General features: G+C 35.0%; 2 protein-coding genes across 3 annotated transcripts in view; one reads left to right on the top strand and one right to left on the bottom strand.

Annotated features, from left to right (window-relative positions):
* The first annotated feature begins 480 nt into the window (after positions 1-480).
* Positions 481-5,442, top strand: LOC110093599. Of its 2 annotated transcripts, XM_020818532.2 has the most exons (5): positions 481-746; positions 4,372-4,516; positions 4,591-4,661; positions 4,871-5,074; positions 5,201-5,442. In XM_020818532.2, exons 1-5 carry the CDS (start codon positions 522-524, stop codon positions 5,201-5,203), a joined length of 648 nt encoding a protein of 215 aa, XP_020674191.1. In that variant the 5' UTR covers positions 481-521; the 3' UTR covers positions 5,204-5,442. The 2 variants fall into 2 exon arrangements, with proteins under 2 accessions (XP_020674191.1, XP_020674190.1); XM_020818531.2 differs by having other exon boundaries at positions 4,871-5,442.
* An 8,102-nt stretch (positions 5,443-13,544) lies between these two features.
* Positions 13,545-16,690, bottom strand: part of LOC110093601 (endo-1,4-beta-xylanase 5-like) — a 10,380-nt gene continuing 7,234 nt past the window's right edge. The window contains exons 2-6 of the mRNA XM_028692993.1: positions 15,753-16,023; positions 15,500-15,663; positions 15,332-15,430; positions 14,134-14,913; positions 13,545-13,906 (exon numbers count right to left, since the gene is read on the bottom strand). Of these exons, the coding sequence (XP_028548826.1) occupies positions 13,565-13,906; positions 14,134-14,913; positions 15,332-15,430; positions 15,500-15,663; positions 15,753-16,023 (1,656 nt within the window). The 3' untranslated portion in view covers positions 13,545-13,564. The remainder of the gene's footprint in view (positions 13,907-14,133; positions 14,914-15,331; positions 15,431-15,499; positions 15,664-15,752; positions 16,024-16,690) is intronic.

Genomic DNA, 16,690 nt, shown 5'->3' with positions numbered 1-16,690 from the left:
GAGAAGATGAAACGCAAACCTAGACGCCTCTAAGTTATTATTGATTAACTTAATTAATACATTTTAAACTATTAATAAATAAGTTAAATAATTAAATAATTAATTGTATAATTACTGCATAAATTTATTATCTAAATTAACTTAAATATACAATTAGTAATTAAATATTAATAGAATTAGCTTAATTAATATAACTTAATATGTATGTATCATTAAATATTTAATTAATTGTGTAAATAATTATTAATAAGTAATTTTTACTTAATATGTTATTAAATTTATAACACATTAATTTTTATTTTAATTATAAATTTATTTTTTAATTTATAATTATATTCTTCATATTTAAATCCCTAACTGTCATATATCCTGAAATATGTTACTAAACAATTTCTAAGAATTTAACAAGATTTAACATTTTACAAACCAAGTAACTTTTAGGATTTAACACATTTCTACAGATCTACTAAATCCCACTAAAAATCCCACAATTGTTGCCAAACAGCCCCTAAGAGTTCGACATGGGAATCGCCGGCGGTACAGACAGCAGCAGTGGAGAGGAAGATGGCGACGCCGAATGGAAAGCGGCGATAGATTCTGTTGCTGCGGTTGACGTTTCTTCTTCCTATGGTCTCTCCAAGTTTAGGGTTTCCGCTAGCAACGGCGGTTCATTGTGCGTCGGCCACTCAAACCACGAAGTTGAGAAGAAAACGAAAGCCCCTGGCATCAAGCTGTATCAGATTAAGGTGCACACCTTCTATTTAACTGGACTGAAATATGACATTTTACAAACAGTTTTTTTTTTTCCATAGGGTTTTTCACTTGATTTAGGTTTTGTAGAAAAGCAGTATATTTTCAGTGAATGGTATCGCCGTGATAAGGGGCGTAGTTCTTCGGTTCTTGAAAATGCATCCATGGTATAACTGGTTATTGTATGTGATAACAATGAAAACTTTGTGAAGTTTTCTTCTAAAAATGCTGCTTATCTTTAGATCTAATGTAGTTTATGTTAGGATGAGTGGAATTTGAATGAAATGAAAACGGCCTCCCACGGCCCGACATAGTCGCTTGATCTCAAGATCACCGTTGCCCGTCCATCGACAACTGCCCACATTATCGCCTGTTGTTGCCAAAACGTCGGCGCACACCATCCCCTATAAGGCTGATGCTCACCGTTGATATGAACGCGATGCCCACTGACTTTGTCGCATGTCTCCCCACCAAGGTCGATGCATGCTGTTGACACAAATACTGAAGTCCTTTGGACCAGGGGAGGAACCAGCCTTAATTTTTAAATGGGGGAGGGAACTTATAAGTTATAAGTAACTGTTGGTGTTACCTCGAATTTGGCTTGACCCTTCACTACTAGAAAATGGGTCAATAGCGCCCCTATTAGCTCATATCCTTGATCGTCATACGCTTTGCAGATATATCGGGATCGAAGGGTTCGACCTGCCAGGGTTGTAAGAACACTTTTGGAATTCAAATTGCCCTGCCTAAGTTCTGCCCATGACTCTGACTTCATTGGATGTCGTTACCAACAATGTCGGTGTGCGTTATTGTATGCACATTGTTTACACCAACTTTGACTCTCGATATGAACGTCAAGGTTTATATAGTGAACTACAAAACATAGCATGAACCAACTTCTACCGTGAAATTCATTTTATGTACTTCGCGTTTGCTACATTATATAAACATCTTAAACATCTTACCCAGTTATGGGTAAGGTCATCGTTTGTAACAGATGACATGTATCAGTGAATTCATTTCAACTTGATTAGGCTCCATGATATTTTCTCTTTTTGAGTTCTTTACTAATAACTTTGGTTTATATTGCAATATTATTTTATTTGAATTTAGATCTTCGTATAAAGCTAAGACGTAAAATTATCTCATTCTTTAGTTATGAATATTCTGGCACAGAACAAGTGGAAATTGAAAAAAACTCTCAAAAACTGCCAGGTTAGTTACATAGGATCTGTTTCATACAAAAAATTACCTTTGGGTAAGATGAGTTCTTGGTACTAGAATATTAAACCTTTAATCATGAGATCTGGCTAGAAACAGCACTGTGGAATCATCTATTCATAGTTCTTTGGAATGTGATGATGAATGAGAGAATTCACTGGCATCACATTATTTCCTGCCATAGGAAATGTTGGAAAGGTTAAGCACATTGAAAATTTCCAATAGGAATTTTTATTCTGAAGGGTTCAGGCAACTAATTAATGACTAACAATACATTTAGATCCGTAGTTTGTGCTCTGAATCTCTTAGCAAGTGGATCCTTAACGAGGATCATGCCCTGCTTGTTCCTAATGAAGTACAATGGATTCCACTCAACTAGAATATCCTAAATCCATTATCTTAGCTTGTTTAAGAATATACTGATTGATGAGGTTCTTTTGTAGAAGCCTAATTTTATTATCCTTTATTTATTGAAGTACAAGAAAGAAATTAAGAAGTGCAGGCTTTTTATTTTGGCAGACCACAATAGTAGAGGAAACATAATCTATAGTGTGATGAAAGATTTTCTATCTTTCCAAATCTCTTAGTTTTCCCAAGGATTTGTATGAACCAAAAAGTTTTAGATATCTTGGATCTATTGTTCAGAGTGATGATGCAATAGACGGGGATATTATGAGCAGAATTCAAGTTGGATGGTTGAAGTGGAGAAATGCATCGGGCTTGTTGTGCGATATAGAAGTCTTCAAACTTAAGAGAAAATTTTATAAGATGTTGGTGAGACCTGCAATACTTTATGGTGATGAATGTTGGCCATTAAAAGAGAAGCATAATACTAAGTTAAGTGTTGCAGAGATGAGGATGCTTAGGTGGATGAGTGGCTTTACCCTTAGAGATAGGATACGAAATGAGCATATACGTGAAAGGTTGTAGTAGCTCCAGTGGAAGATAATATTAGAGAGAGTCGCCTTAGATGGCTTGGTCACATTAAACGGAGGCCTTCCGATGACCCGGTTAGGAAAGTTGAGGTATTAGATTTGACTTATGTTAAGAAAGGTAGATGTAGACCTAAAAAGTCTTGATTAGAAAATATTAGAAAAGATATTTCTTTATTAGATTTAAATGAGAATTTGACTTTTAACATGACATAATGATGAAAAAGGATTTATATAGCCGACCCCACATAGTGGGACAAAGACTTGTTGTTGTTGTTGTTGTAGGCTTTTAGCTTGACCTGGTGAATTAGCATATGACATTTCAAGTGCAAGAGACTCGAGAGGTCTGGATGGTCGGAATACTTTCGGATGATACCAACCAAAATTATTGTAATCACTAGTTCTTAGCAAGCAAGAAATCCTCTACGAATCATATCACTATTGCTGACCTCAGTTTCGAAGCCTCAAATCATATAGGAGTAGAAATATGAGCTGAAAATCTCGTAACGAAGGATTGGAGTGGCTGAACAGTCATGATCTTATCTCGAGCAAGATTGCAGAATTTCCAAAGTCAATGGAGTCGTGAAAATCCCGCATCAAATCTGTATCCAGCATACAAGTAAACAGATCTGTTATATAAAAAAGAAATCTTAAAATATTTGCAATCTGTATCCAGTATATGAGCATCTGTCATGTACAAGAAAACATGAATATTTTGCAAAAGGTGATCGTTCTTTCATTTGATTTTAATCCTTTGTTTTGTTATAAATCTTTTTGTCATTTTTGGACTGTCTTTTTTATTTCTTTTGGACATAGTTGTGAACTTCGCATATCATAAGAATGTTGTGTGCATAATCTATATAGCGCATGCAACTTATGTTGCTTTAATTTTGAAAGCTATAATTTATCATAGCTCATTTTGAAATCCTTTTAAACAATGAGAACACCGTTTTAAAGATTTATTTTAATTGTGATGGAAGATATTTCTTATTTTTAATATAATTGTATATATGTTAATTTTGTTTGCCATGTCCCACCCATGTTTGCATCATATATATTTTCAAGAATGGGTGTCCCCTGCCCGTGTGGTGTTGTATTCATTTCATCTGCTGTGCATCATGGATCCTTTGAACATAGGTCACATCCTTCCCTTGGATGTTTGTTTAGAAGCATTTTGATTTTCATAGGCTTTGTTTGGGACAACTTTTGACCACTATTTTTTTGCTCATTTCGAGAAATTTTTGTACTAAAATTGCTTTAGAAAATAGTAAGAAAGTTGTCCCAAATAAAATCTTGGCCTGCTGCTGCCGTGAGTTTACTAGAACTTAAGCATAATAATTCTACAAACTGTGTTTGAGTGATGGCCTGCATAACTTTTAATAAAGTTAACTATTATTTGAATGCAAATTACCGATCATCTATATCCCCATTTGTGACTTTTTTGCATTGCGAGTGCTTGTAATTGCAGGCACAAAAGCTTTTGGATGATCTTCTGGATAAGAACATTGAGATCGTTACAACTCATATTCCTGATAATGATAATCTTCAGTCAGATGGAGGTCTCGTCAAATTATTCAGAAAAGCCCCCCCTGGGATGAGACTGGATCCTATTGGTATGTGCTAACCTTATATAATGCCATTCTTACATCACCATTGATCACCGATGCAGGTTTATGAATGTCCCCAGATCAAGATCCAGGACCTCAGAAGAAACCTAAGATTATTCCTGGAGAGTATATTGATGAAAAATCAAAGAAGGTAACAGTGCTTAAGGCTTCGTTTGAGACAACTTTCTTAATGCTTCTTAAAGCAGCTTTCTAATATAAAAATTAAATTTTTGTACTAAAAAACTGCCCCCAAGAAGCAATAAGAAAACCATCTCAAACAAAGCCTAAAATTCCGTCCCAACTCACGATTTTGGTCGTTTTATGCTTTATTATTATTGATTACTTCTTTAGTAATTTCAGTTTCGACGCAATATCCAATCTGTTGCTGTCAATGGTTCTGATATAGTGGCTGCGGCTAGACTAGCTTGCCAGAGTTCATTTGCCAGATGGGAAGCTAGAGACACTGCAGCAAAGGCAGCAGCCAAGCGTGAGGAAGAAAGAGTTGCAGAATTGAAGAGAATTAGAGGAGAGGAATGGCTACCTTCACTCGCAAGAGAAATGAAGGTTAGCTTTCTAACAACCATGAAACTGCACACTTCAGAGCATTTGGATGGTAATATAGTATAGTGAGCCCTTATACTATTAAATTCCTTCTGACTCCCAAATCCATATGTTTCCATGCTTCTATAGTGACACAGATTAATGGAGTAGCTTGCTTGTTAACCCAAGCATTTGCAATTAGAGAAGCGGTTCATGCAATTATTGTGCTATTAGTGTTTTCTGAACCAGAGAGATTCATGTGAGTATTGACATCATTTAGAGCATCAGGTTTTATGCGATACAGTTCTGAAACTTTGGGCAATCTTTTTCAAATCGCCATAGAACTTCATTAGTTTATTTATCACATATTGCCTTAGTAAGATCTCTTATCACATATTGTCTTAGGAAGTTTACTTATGATTACCTTTTGTCACCATTAATATCTGGTGTACACCCAAAATCGCTCATGTGGAGTCCTGTTTAATATCACTGATCAGGAGAAGTCGGCATCATAGACCAAATTTGCAAAAAAGGCTCTATTAATCATATATATGATTAACTAGAAGAAGTCGGTATCTTCTTATTGAATTCTTAGGTTTCATTTGAGACGGATTTCTTACTGTTTCTTAACGCAGCTTTCTAGTAAAAAAATAAAAATAAATTAATTTTTGTACTAAAAAACTACTTTAAGAAGCAATAAGAAAGCCGCCCTAAATGAAACCTTAGTTTTTGTTTAGGACGGCTTTCTTATATAATTTTTGTACTAAATAAATATTTTTAAAAGCAATAAGAAAGATGTCCCAAACGAAGCATTAATCTAATTGACTATGATCGTTTGTAACAGCTTTCTTATTGCTTGATAAAATTATTGTAGATAAAGTAATTTTCTCGAGTTATTGTAGAAAGCAGCATTTTAGTATAATTTTTTTGAAAACAATAAAAAACCAGTTGCCAAACAAATAACCTAAAATTGTCTCTAATTTACAAAATTAGTAATTTGTGATATCTTTAAGATATGTATGTATATATATGTGTGTAAATTTTTTTTTAAATTGATAGTAAAAAAATTTAAATAACATATCAAAGTGAGTTTAAAATTTTTTTGGTTGTAATATTTGTTCCAAAAAAGAAGCTTTTTAGAGGCTTCAAAATTGATGCATTATTGCAACAAATATATCAACACTCTTTTAAGAGGTATAGCTGGATATATAGAATATATATTTGCTACATTCAGTGAGCACCTTTTTTCAAAGGTGAAATTATTCTGTGCGGTCACAGGGTGCTGTACGGAAGCGAATCAGGATGTGTCATGTCACTTTTTTACTGTGTATTGGTTATGTGTACCGGGTGATTTGGTGCATCATGATTCGCTCCCAGACGGTCAGGTGGCTGTACAGAATAATTTCTTCTTTTGAAGAGCAATATTATTTATAATTAACCATCAATACTAGTGGATTCATTCAAATTAGGCTAGACCTTGTGATTTTCTCCCTTTTTAGGGATTTCTACGTAAAAATTCCGGTATCTCTTATAGATGCTACGCCCCTATCTTTTATCTGTTTGTGTGCTGGGTCTTTATATAAAGCTAGGACGCTAAACTCTATATCTCTCTAACAATTAAAAATTTTCAGGACCCAACAATCATAAGCATGAGATTTCCTCCAAGGAAAAAAAGTTAATCATCAAATTAACTTTAAAATCAATCTAATACAAATTTTAATTAATCATTCATACATTACAATCATCTCAAAATAAGTCTGATAGCTATAAAATCTATCTTGGTTAAGTTTGAGTCAAAATATCATGTTCTAATTTTTTACATAATTGAACTAGGCCTTTTACATCATATCGCATCTTTTTCCATTACAAGGAAGATGGCTAATTGCATTACATACTTAAATTAATTGAGACTTTCCAATCAACGCCCAATGATTTTTCTCCCTCCATTTTTTCCACATAAATAAAACTTAAGTTTCTTTATATATATTTATTATTTATTTTGTAGGAATAACTCAAAATTATCTCACTCATTTCCAGCTAGAGCTCATTAATATAGGTGTCTCTAATTTATAAAATTACTAATTTGTGATATCTTCAAGAAACTATTAATTTAATATATATACATAAAATAAAATTTTAATTCAAAAATTTTTTATTGATAGTAAAAAATTTTAAATGATATATCAAAATGAGCTATATTTTTTTATATTTTGGTTGTCTATTTTATTTTTATTTTTTGGTAACAGTGGTATCTACTGGCAGCCACCACCACAGTAGATGAGGCGCTTGGCGGAGAACCTAATCCCTCAACGGACCTATCGGTAATCAGCCCCACGGGTGCCAGATCACGCACTTATTTTCTCCTCATTCCGCATGAGAGAGGATAGAAATAAGATGATTTTTAGGAAAAAATATTCTGTTCGGACGTCGAACGCTCTGTGAAGATCAATACCGAGTTATACCGAGCTATACCAAGCAATACCGAGTTGTACCGAGTTTTTTCTAGGAAAAACTGGATACAACTTTTGTATAACTCGGTATTGCTCGTATAGATTGGTATAACTCAATATTGGGTGTTCACGTGATTGTATTTCCTCGTTATTGTTTGATATTGCTCGGTATTTTTCATTTTTTGATATGATTTGACCTCCGACCGGACATTCCTCTACGGCGGATCGGAGGACGTAATAATTAGAGCTCAACAAAGAATAATTTCCGAGGCATCAAAATTGCTGCATTGTTCCACGTCTTTTCAAGTGTCCCTAATTTTAAAACTAACGCACGGAGAATGAGTAATATTAATGCTATTAAAAAAATTCCCAAATTTGACGTGTCATGACTCAATTGGACTGCCCTTAGAGACAGCAAGGCACCGGTTCTATATAAACAGTTGCCCAACCGGCGTCATCGGCTTCTTATTTCAATTCAAAAGAGTGAAGCAGGGGATTTAGATTCTCTTGTTAATCCTTGTTTTTCTTCATTCTCTTCTTCTTAGTTCTTCTTTCCTTCTTCCTTCCTTGCCGATCTGATCGATGGGGTTGTTTGTCGCGGTGGCGCAGATTCTAGGGCTTTTCTTCTCTACGATCTGGGCGTTGCAGGAGAGAAGGTTAGTCGTTATCTACCGCGTCGCCGTTAGGGCAGCCATTGTTTCCGTCATGATCTGTGTGTTGGCAGTGGAGAGATGACGCCTTCGTCAGTAAGAATTTCCGACGAAGCTTATTTAATTTGTTGTAGATAGTTTTGGCCTCTTTATTTTGGTTGGCCGGTTGCGAAAGGGAAGAAGGTTCCGTTTCTATTATTGAAGTTTGTAAAGATTGTGATTCTATGGTAGATGGGGAATTAGATGTATTTTGGCGCATCTCGATGGAGATTTTATTTATTGGATATTGTTGTTTTTGTTAGTTTAATTTATGATGAAAAGGGGATGGCCCTTTTTTTAGGTTTAACATTGAATTGAGTTTTGGTTTTCTTCTATCTGGGTTTTGCGTTATTGTTCTTACTTGATTTACAAGATACATTGGGTTGATCTCTGAAATTTATACAGGTGTTTTGCTCTTTCCTTGCATTCTGTAAAGATTAAGTAATGCAGATTAGGTTTCTTGTCTGCGGTTGGAGGAACTTCGTGATCTAGTCAAGGATGACGTTATAGATCCAATTTGATTCTTATGGATCGTTCAAAAGAGATGTAATCCATGTCTTTATATGGAATGATACAGTACTAGAGCTGTCAAATAAAACTGCTTAATATTCGGCTCATTTTATATTTTTGTTCTTTAAGGAGTTGAATGAAAAAATTTTCTTTACTTATATATCCAACACCCAAAGTTTATTATTTATTAGAGACCTACGACTGTATTATCTCTTCTGAATCAGTTTGGAATAATCTAAGCATGATTTTAGGCCATGGCAACACGATGGGAATGAGACGGCTGGAATGGCTAGAAAGCTTAATTAACGAGTAATAAATAGAGTGTATCATCATGAAAAAAAAATCTTGATCGGGCATGAATCTTGATGCAAATATGCGTTCAAAGTTTCAAAAAATTAAAATTAAAATAATTTGAACTCCAATTCCAACAAGCTTATAGTCTAATTGAACATCTCAAGAGACGAACCCAATGACACTAAATCTGATACAATCCGAGCCCAAAGGAGTCCTAATAAAGTCTATTTGGAAGTCCTTCAATATCGAGGACAAATTCATTGCAACAACAAGTAGACATTTTTTTATCACCTTTCAACCATCAGTTAATGTTGCATCGATTCCATGGGAAGCACATCTGGATTGTGGGGCAACCTTGGTTGTAATCTCAAATACGATTGTGATCAGCAAGTCCCCCAATACTTTACTTGAACTTCTAACACTGGTCTCGCCATCGACGCTGGCCTACATCAACATTGGCCTTGCCATCACCTACAAGGTAATGTCGGCTGTTATCATAACATTCGACACTTTTATTTCCACCTAGGTCAATGATTGTTGTCAACATTAACATTAAAGTCTATCATCATGAATATGGTTGGCTCTTGCCATTGACAACAATGCTCATGTTCAGGGGCGGAGCTAGAAATTTTCATCAATAGGGGCACAAATTGATAAATTTTAATATACTCAAAAAATATATTTTTAGTAGCTTTTTGTCCTTCTATTTAAGAGTCTATAGTGAAATAATACTTTTATCTTTTAAGAATATTAATATTTATTTTTAATAAAATTATAAATTCTATATTCTATTAGTTGTTACATATAAATTTATAATATTTTAACTATTTAGTTGTTAATTTTATAAAAAAATAAAATTTCTAATATACATATTTTTTTCTTTATATATGTATATATATTAATTTTTAATGATAAAAAATTAAGATTTTTCTTACATGGCATATTTTAATAAAATTATTGATTGCTAATTTATGTCATATATAGAAAATTTGCTCTAATTTTTCTAATTTTTTTTTGTTGGATCTAATAATAGTTTTGTTGCGTGCGAGAATATACGTGGTGGTAGAGTTTGTAAATTCGCGTCCTAGCGTTGCACGAGTATTTCGCACACAAACAGAAAAGAGAAATTGAACGCCCCTCCGCGAATATTCATAAGATAAAAATATTTTTACAGCTACATGTGTTAAAAGGTTGATATTTATCGAGCAAATACAAATAAATTCACAGGGTGTAGGATATCTGATGAAATTTGGAAACGAAAAATTTGTGTACTTTCAATTGTACCAATCGTATGTCTTTGTTGCTATTTCATTCTCTCAGATTTGTCCCTTCTCATTTCTATCTCATTTCGTCTACTTAACCTCTCCATAATAAAGAAAAAATTTAGTGATAATCATTTAATTAAATTAAATCAAAATTAATTTAAAACAATTATATCAATTTTAAAATAAATTTAATATAAAATTATTTAATTATTTTTAAATTATATTCATAATATTTTTTTTTTCAGAATATTTTAATATAAATTAGATCATAATTATTTTAAAAATCATTAGAAATGCTTTAAAAGTGTCATATATAAATTTTAGGGAGATTTACATGCATACCACTTTATACTACTATATTTACATATTTAACATCTAAAACTTTAATATTACATGCATACCACCGATAGTTCAATTTCATATCAAATATGGGTGGTATAAATGAAATATATTAAGTGGTAGGAAGGAAACATGAGTGGTATATTTGATATTAAAATAATATAAGTGGTATGTATGTAATATTAAAATTTTAGGTGTTAGATATGTAAATAGGATGGTATAAAGTGGTATGTATGTAAAATTCCCTAAATTTTAATATATAATATTGATACGTCACCTGAAAATCTTGATGCATATTTGAATTGAAAAATTTCAAAACTAAATTTGGATCCATTTAAACTCCGATCTTGATGCATTGACTTGGAAGCTTTCATGCATTGACTTGGTTTTAAAAATCATTAGAAATGCTTTAAAAGTGTCATATATAAATTTTAATATATAATATTGATACGTCACCTGAAAATCTTGATGCATATTTGAATTGAAAAATTTCAAAACTAAATTTGGATCCATTTAAACTCCGATCTTGATGCATTGACTTGGAAGCTTTCATGCATTGACTTGGATGAACACATGATATCCAAATATAGCATGCTTATAGTTGAATCAAGCGTCTTCACCTATGATGCACCGACACTTCTCCTCAAAGAGGCGTGCACGCCGTGCAGTGTCCGACACCGTATCCGACACGACACTCGCCCGACACTCCTTCGACACGTGTCGGACATGTTGAAAACGTGTCCGATTAAAAACTATTAAATACAAATTGAACACTCGTGTCCGGCACGCGTATCTTAAATATTTTATAAATTTTTTTAAATATAATTTCTTGTATTTGGCAGAATTTAAACTAAATTTTTTATTTCCTATCCACAATACCAAATCAACGTCCGCACTTAATACCCAATCATTGAATATTCTCATTTTCATTTATTTTTAGTAGTGAAGGTATTTTCATTTCCTCTCTCGGTAACTGATAAACGACGTCGTCGCCTGACTCTCGACATCCTAATATTAATCATTTTAATCACAAATTCTAGTTAAATGACTTATTATTTTCAAATTATCTTCAAAATTATAATTATTTAATTTTTATACACTATTTTTAAAATATAAAAAACTATAATACTGTGTCAAACCCGTGTCCGTGTCCTATATTTTCAATAACTAACGTGTCCCATGTCCGTGTCGTGTCGTATCCGTGTCGCCGTGTCCGTGTTTGTGCATCATAGGTCTTCACGAGATGAATCTAACGAGGCCAATATCACTTAATCTAACATCATTTAAACACTTTAATGCTGAATGAATGCTCCATGATAAAAAGAATTAATATAGGTAGTTCGATGAAGTACCTCAAATTTGTCCTGGATCTTCTTCGTATTTATGGAACATGCCACTCTCAAAATCTATAAATAAAACATCACTATCTATATGAAAAAAAAAAAAGTTTTGGAGGCTTGAATTATGGGCTAGAGACTCAAAAGAACTTTGAGGTTCGAAGAGTTCTAGAGCTCCACCGAGACACCACCGTCGGTAAATCCTCGCTGCTCGACAATCGCTATTGGACCTCCTTTCAACAATCAACATCAGACCTTTGTCTGGCCACAACCGCCAGGTCTCAGCCCAACCTATATTACTCGCCGACTATAGTTCCTCTGACCTCTATCACTTAATAATAGTTCATTCGACAGTGGTCACCCAACAAAAATCCCTTCAAACTTAATCGCCTAACCTTTCTTTCTCATTAGCTATGATCCCTCTAACCTTTATCACGCGGCAATAATTCATTTGACCTCCATCTCCTAACTATGATCCCCTTGACCGTCCTCTCCCGATATCACTTCCGCCCTCTCTCGCCCTCTAATACAGAAACTCTGCTACTTTTCCGATTAATTGAATTGTACAGTCCGTTCCTACTCATTCGTTTCTTTCTGCTCATCGGCCAACACCCCTTCCCCATTCCATCTACGCGACCAACGATTTCTTTCTTTTCAATGTCTGCGCCAGCAGATGCATCTCCGGCATCCTCTGTCGCAGAACTCTCGGTACGCTTCCTGTCCCACCGCTTTTATGAATGAATACTTCCGGAGTTGACAATCATGCTCGACATAGTTTACCATGGCATTACTCTTTTCAATGCGTTCTTTATGGTTGATTTTTTTAATGTGGGGGGAGGGGGGGGCAAAGAATTGAACCCTAGTTTAGCCAACCAAAATATATTCGTGAAAGGATTGTTCGAAGGAGGAAATGGACAAATCGGCCATGACTTGATAAGATAGGTACTTGCAATACGGCTTCATTGTGTCTCGTTGGTGAATTTTTGGGGCTTGTCCCTTTAAATCACGATCATACAATTACTAGATATCATATCGTTCTAAAAATCAGACCGAAAAAGATGTAGGATGGAAAGGAAATATAATTTTGTTATTTTGCAAGCAAGGGGGCACGGAATAAGTGAGAGAAAGACAGAGAATATGCTAGCAGAGGAGAATGAGATGAGCAAGATAGGGTTTATTCATGTTGCTTCCAAGAAAGTTTAGCAAGGTAGGTACCCACTCAAACAAGCTTTAAATTACTTTGCTTCCTCTAGGAGTTTTGAACCCAGAGTCCTTTGCATCTTAGAAAAGGGTCTGTTGTTATAGGATTCAGTGCGGAGCTGTAGTTTCTACCTTCAGCGTAACTATTAAAACCCTCCAACTCAACAAGAAATGTCTGACTTCATTGCTTCCCCGACCTTGCCAGCTCAACGTAGCTGTATCCATGAGGAGGGCGCTGCATTTACCTCCATTATAAATGCTTGTCAACTATAGTGTTATCTTCGAAAATGTGAGAGTATTACTAAAGTCTGTATTTTTATAAATTGTGAAACAATCTTTACGGTTCCACTTATTGTAAAGTCAAAAGTGTGCTGTAAGCTTATACAAAAACCAAATGTTTAATACTTATTATATGCACCACGTATAATGTTTATACAACAATCACATGTGTTTTGCCATCACCATGAGAAACTGTTTCCAACTCATTGACTGTTAGATAACCCCCAGGTGACCGAAGCACTTTGACCTCATGCTCTCCATGAAAGAGTTGAGCTTCAAAGATGCCATTGCTGTCAGTTGTTCCCACCACAGTGTCAGATCTCCACCCTTTGATCAGCTTGTCAACTACATCTCCAGTGGGTAAGTTCCTGAAGTTGTTATCAGTCAAACACATCCTGTTGCAGCCCTGAGGGTGCCATCCAGCCCATATCACAATCCCTTTAACTGCTGGATGTGAGAAAGCCTCCCTCAAGATGGATTCTAGATACTGTGCCTGAAAAGAAAAAAAAAGGGGGTCAATTTCAAATCCTTAGACTTACTAATGATATTCCTGAAAAATACGTCATTGTTTGGAGAAATTATTAGGTTCGGACACCTTCTGTCTACAGTAAAAACACAGTCATTGTAGCAGCTGCGCTTTTATTGTAGACAGAGAGAAATCTGGATGATTCTCTGTCCGGTGTCCGCACCTAATAATTTGCCCATTGTTTGAGATTGTACCTGATTTTGATTCTGGACATCTACTTCGGTGAGCCAGATGGGCACTTTTGCTCCTGCAAGCTTATCAAGAGCAGCCCTCATGAAGGGAATATTTGGTTGGTTGAAGTGTGCTTCCAACCCTATTGCCATCTTCACACTGTTCTTAGTATATCTCTGTATTTCCCAAAACTTCTGCAGATACTTATCAGGTGTTGATGCCGGATCACCTGGTTGTTCCAAGGTGTTGTATTCATTCAAGAACATATAAGTGCCTGGATCAATCTGCCTAGCTTGTATAAAGGCATCACCAGAGAAGCTTTGTCCCAGTCTCTGCTCAAAGAAATTGAAGTGAAGGTTCTCGTTAACAACATCCCAAGCGATTAGCTGTCCTTTGTATCTGGAGACGATGGAGTTGAGTCGCTTAGTAGTAGCATACTTAAGCTGGGCATAAGATAGTGATGTTACCCATCCCATTTGATACTTTGGGTCATCCCAGAATATGTTATGGCCTCGCACAGCAATGCCGTGCTGCTTCGAGAATGCAACCATGGCGTCTGCGTAATAGTAGTCTTCCTTCCCTTGATATTTCTCAGTGCTGTACCACTTCATCTCATTCTCAAAGGTAGTCACAGTGAAGCGAGAGGTGAACCAGTACTGGTAGGCACTGTTTGTGAGTATGGATTGGGTGATGGCGCAGCCAAATGGGAAGCTTGGCCTTTGCAGTTTAATGGAGATGGTGGTATTTGGAAGGATGGTTCCATTGGCATCCACAACCTTCAATCTTACAACCCTCATACGTGCCTGAAAGTATATATTGTTCCATTTCAATACTACTTATCAGAGCCCTATATTGGATACTCATACCCACACCCACCTATGTACTATGGGTGGGTATGGGTACGTATGAGTGGGTACTCAATATTGAGGGACATTGCTAATCATTGTATATCTTATATTACTGCAATTCTCACTACATAGTTTGAAGTACTTAACCACGCTACGACTACAGTAAATTCTGATATGCGACTTGAAAGTTGGCAATCAGAGCAAAGGACAACAAGCCTCAAGGCCATCAGTCCGTGTCAGAGTGCGTTCAAAAAGCATGAAAAATTGGTGGGTATATATGGGTGGGCGAAGCCCGTCTGAGTGAAGCATGGGTACCCAATCAGGACCCCATATAGGGCTTTGTTACTTACGTCTTTAAACAAAGATTCCTTACCTGCTGGACGGTTTGTGTCTGATGAGACCTCCATTCCTCTTCTGTAAATGGCTGCAAGGAGATACTATCCACCCAGATCTCTGCTGCAGTGGCATTGCTCTGCAATCAAATGGAGAGATCTTCAGCATCTGAAAGGAAAAGTTTTCAAAAAAGAGCAGAGATTTCTACCTCGAAAAGGAGTTCAGCTGGTCCAGTAACATCAACAGAAAGACCTCCTTTGAGCATGGACCAGCAGCCAGACCTGGCTTCAATTGCTCCGGCATGGATGAGCTTGCCACCAGCCTTGAACACAGCCACAACATCAGCAAATCCATCATCAGTTTGCAGCCAAGCTGGAAGAAGATGCAGATACGATTTAACTTCGGTACGGTTTAGTAAATTTAGTAAAAATTCTATGGGTTGGTTGAATGGAATAGATCACCGGAGAAAGTGTAGAGCTTCTCTTTCTGAAGCAGAACCTTCTTCGAAACACTGAGATAAGGTATCCTTCCGCTGCGAGAAAAAACAAGGTATTTGTTCCCGGTTCTGGAAGTTCTTTGTTCTACATTGCCGGAGCCAAATGCAGACCATTCTTGAATTCCTCTGTTGAACTCTGGGTTGCTAATGATGCCGCCTCTATATTGCGGTTTGAGAGGCTCAGCCAAACACTGGAAAAGAAATTGGGATTTAGAGAAATTGAATGAGAGACAGAGCTTTTTGATAATGGATTAAATTTTATAATTCACTTGAAATCACTCAAATTTTTTTTTTTAAATACATTTGAAATTTGACAAGGCTAATTAAAAAATATTAAATAATAGACTCAAAATGGGACTTGTAATGATTAAGTAGATAAAATATGATATATATAATATACTATGTTATACAAATATATATAGTAAAATGATAATAATTCTTTTTGAGTAAATTTAAAACTAATTTGTTTTTTTTAAATACATTTGAAATTTGACAAGGCTAATTAAAAAATATTAAATAATAGACTCAAAATGGGACTTGTAATGATTAAGTAGATAAAATATGATATATATAATATACTATGTTATACAAATATATATAGTAAAATGATAATAATTCTTTTTGAGTAAACTCAAAACTAATTTGAGATCAGCTTATATTAAATTAATTTAAGTTAAATCAACTTGACTCAAATAATTATTCATTTCAATTCGAATCAAATTGAAATTGAAAATTTTTCATTTCTAATTTATTGGAATTATTCATCAAGAGTGTGATTGTTATATAACAACAATAATAACAACAACAACAAATCTTTATTTCATTACATGAGGTCTGCTTCATTAATCTTTTTCTTCATTGCGATTGTTATAGTAAAAATAAATAAATATGTATATATATATA

This window comes from Dendrobium catenatum, unplaced genomic scaffold, assembly GCF_001605985.2.
Source record: "Dendrobium catenatum unplaced genomic scaffold, ASM160598v2 fragScaff_scaffold_211, whole genome shotgun sequence".
NCBI classification, from domain to species: Eukaryota; Viridiplantae; Streptophyta; class Magnoliopsida; order Asparagales; family Orchidaceae; genus Dendrobium; species Dendrobium catenatum.
Note: the sequence above shows the minus strand (reverse complement) of the source record. Positions and strands in the feature narration are given on the sequence as shown.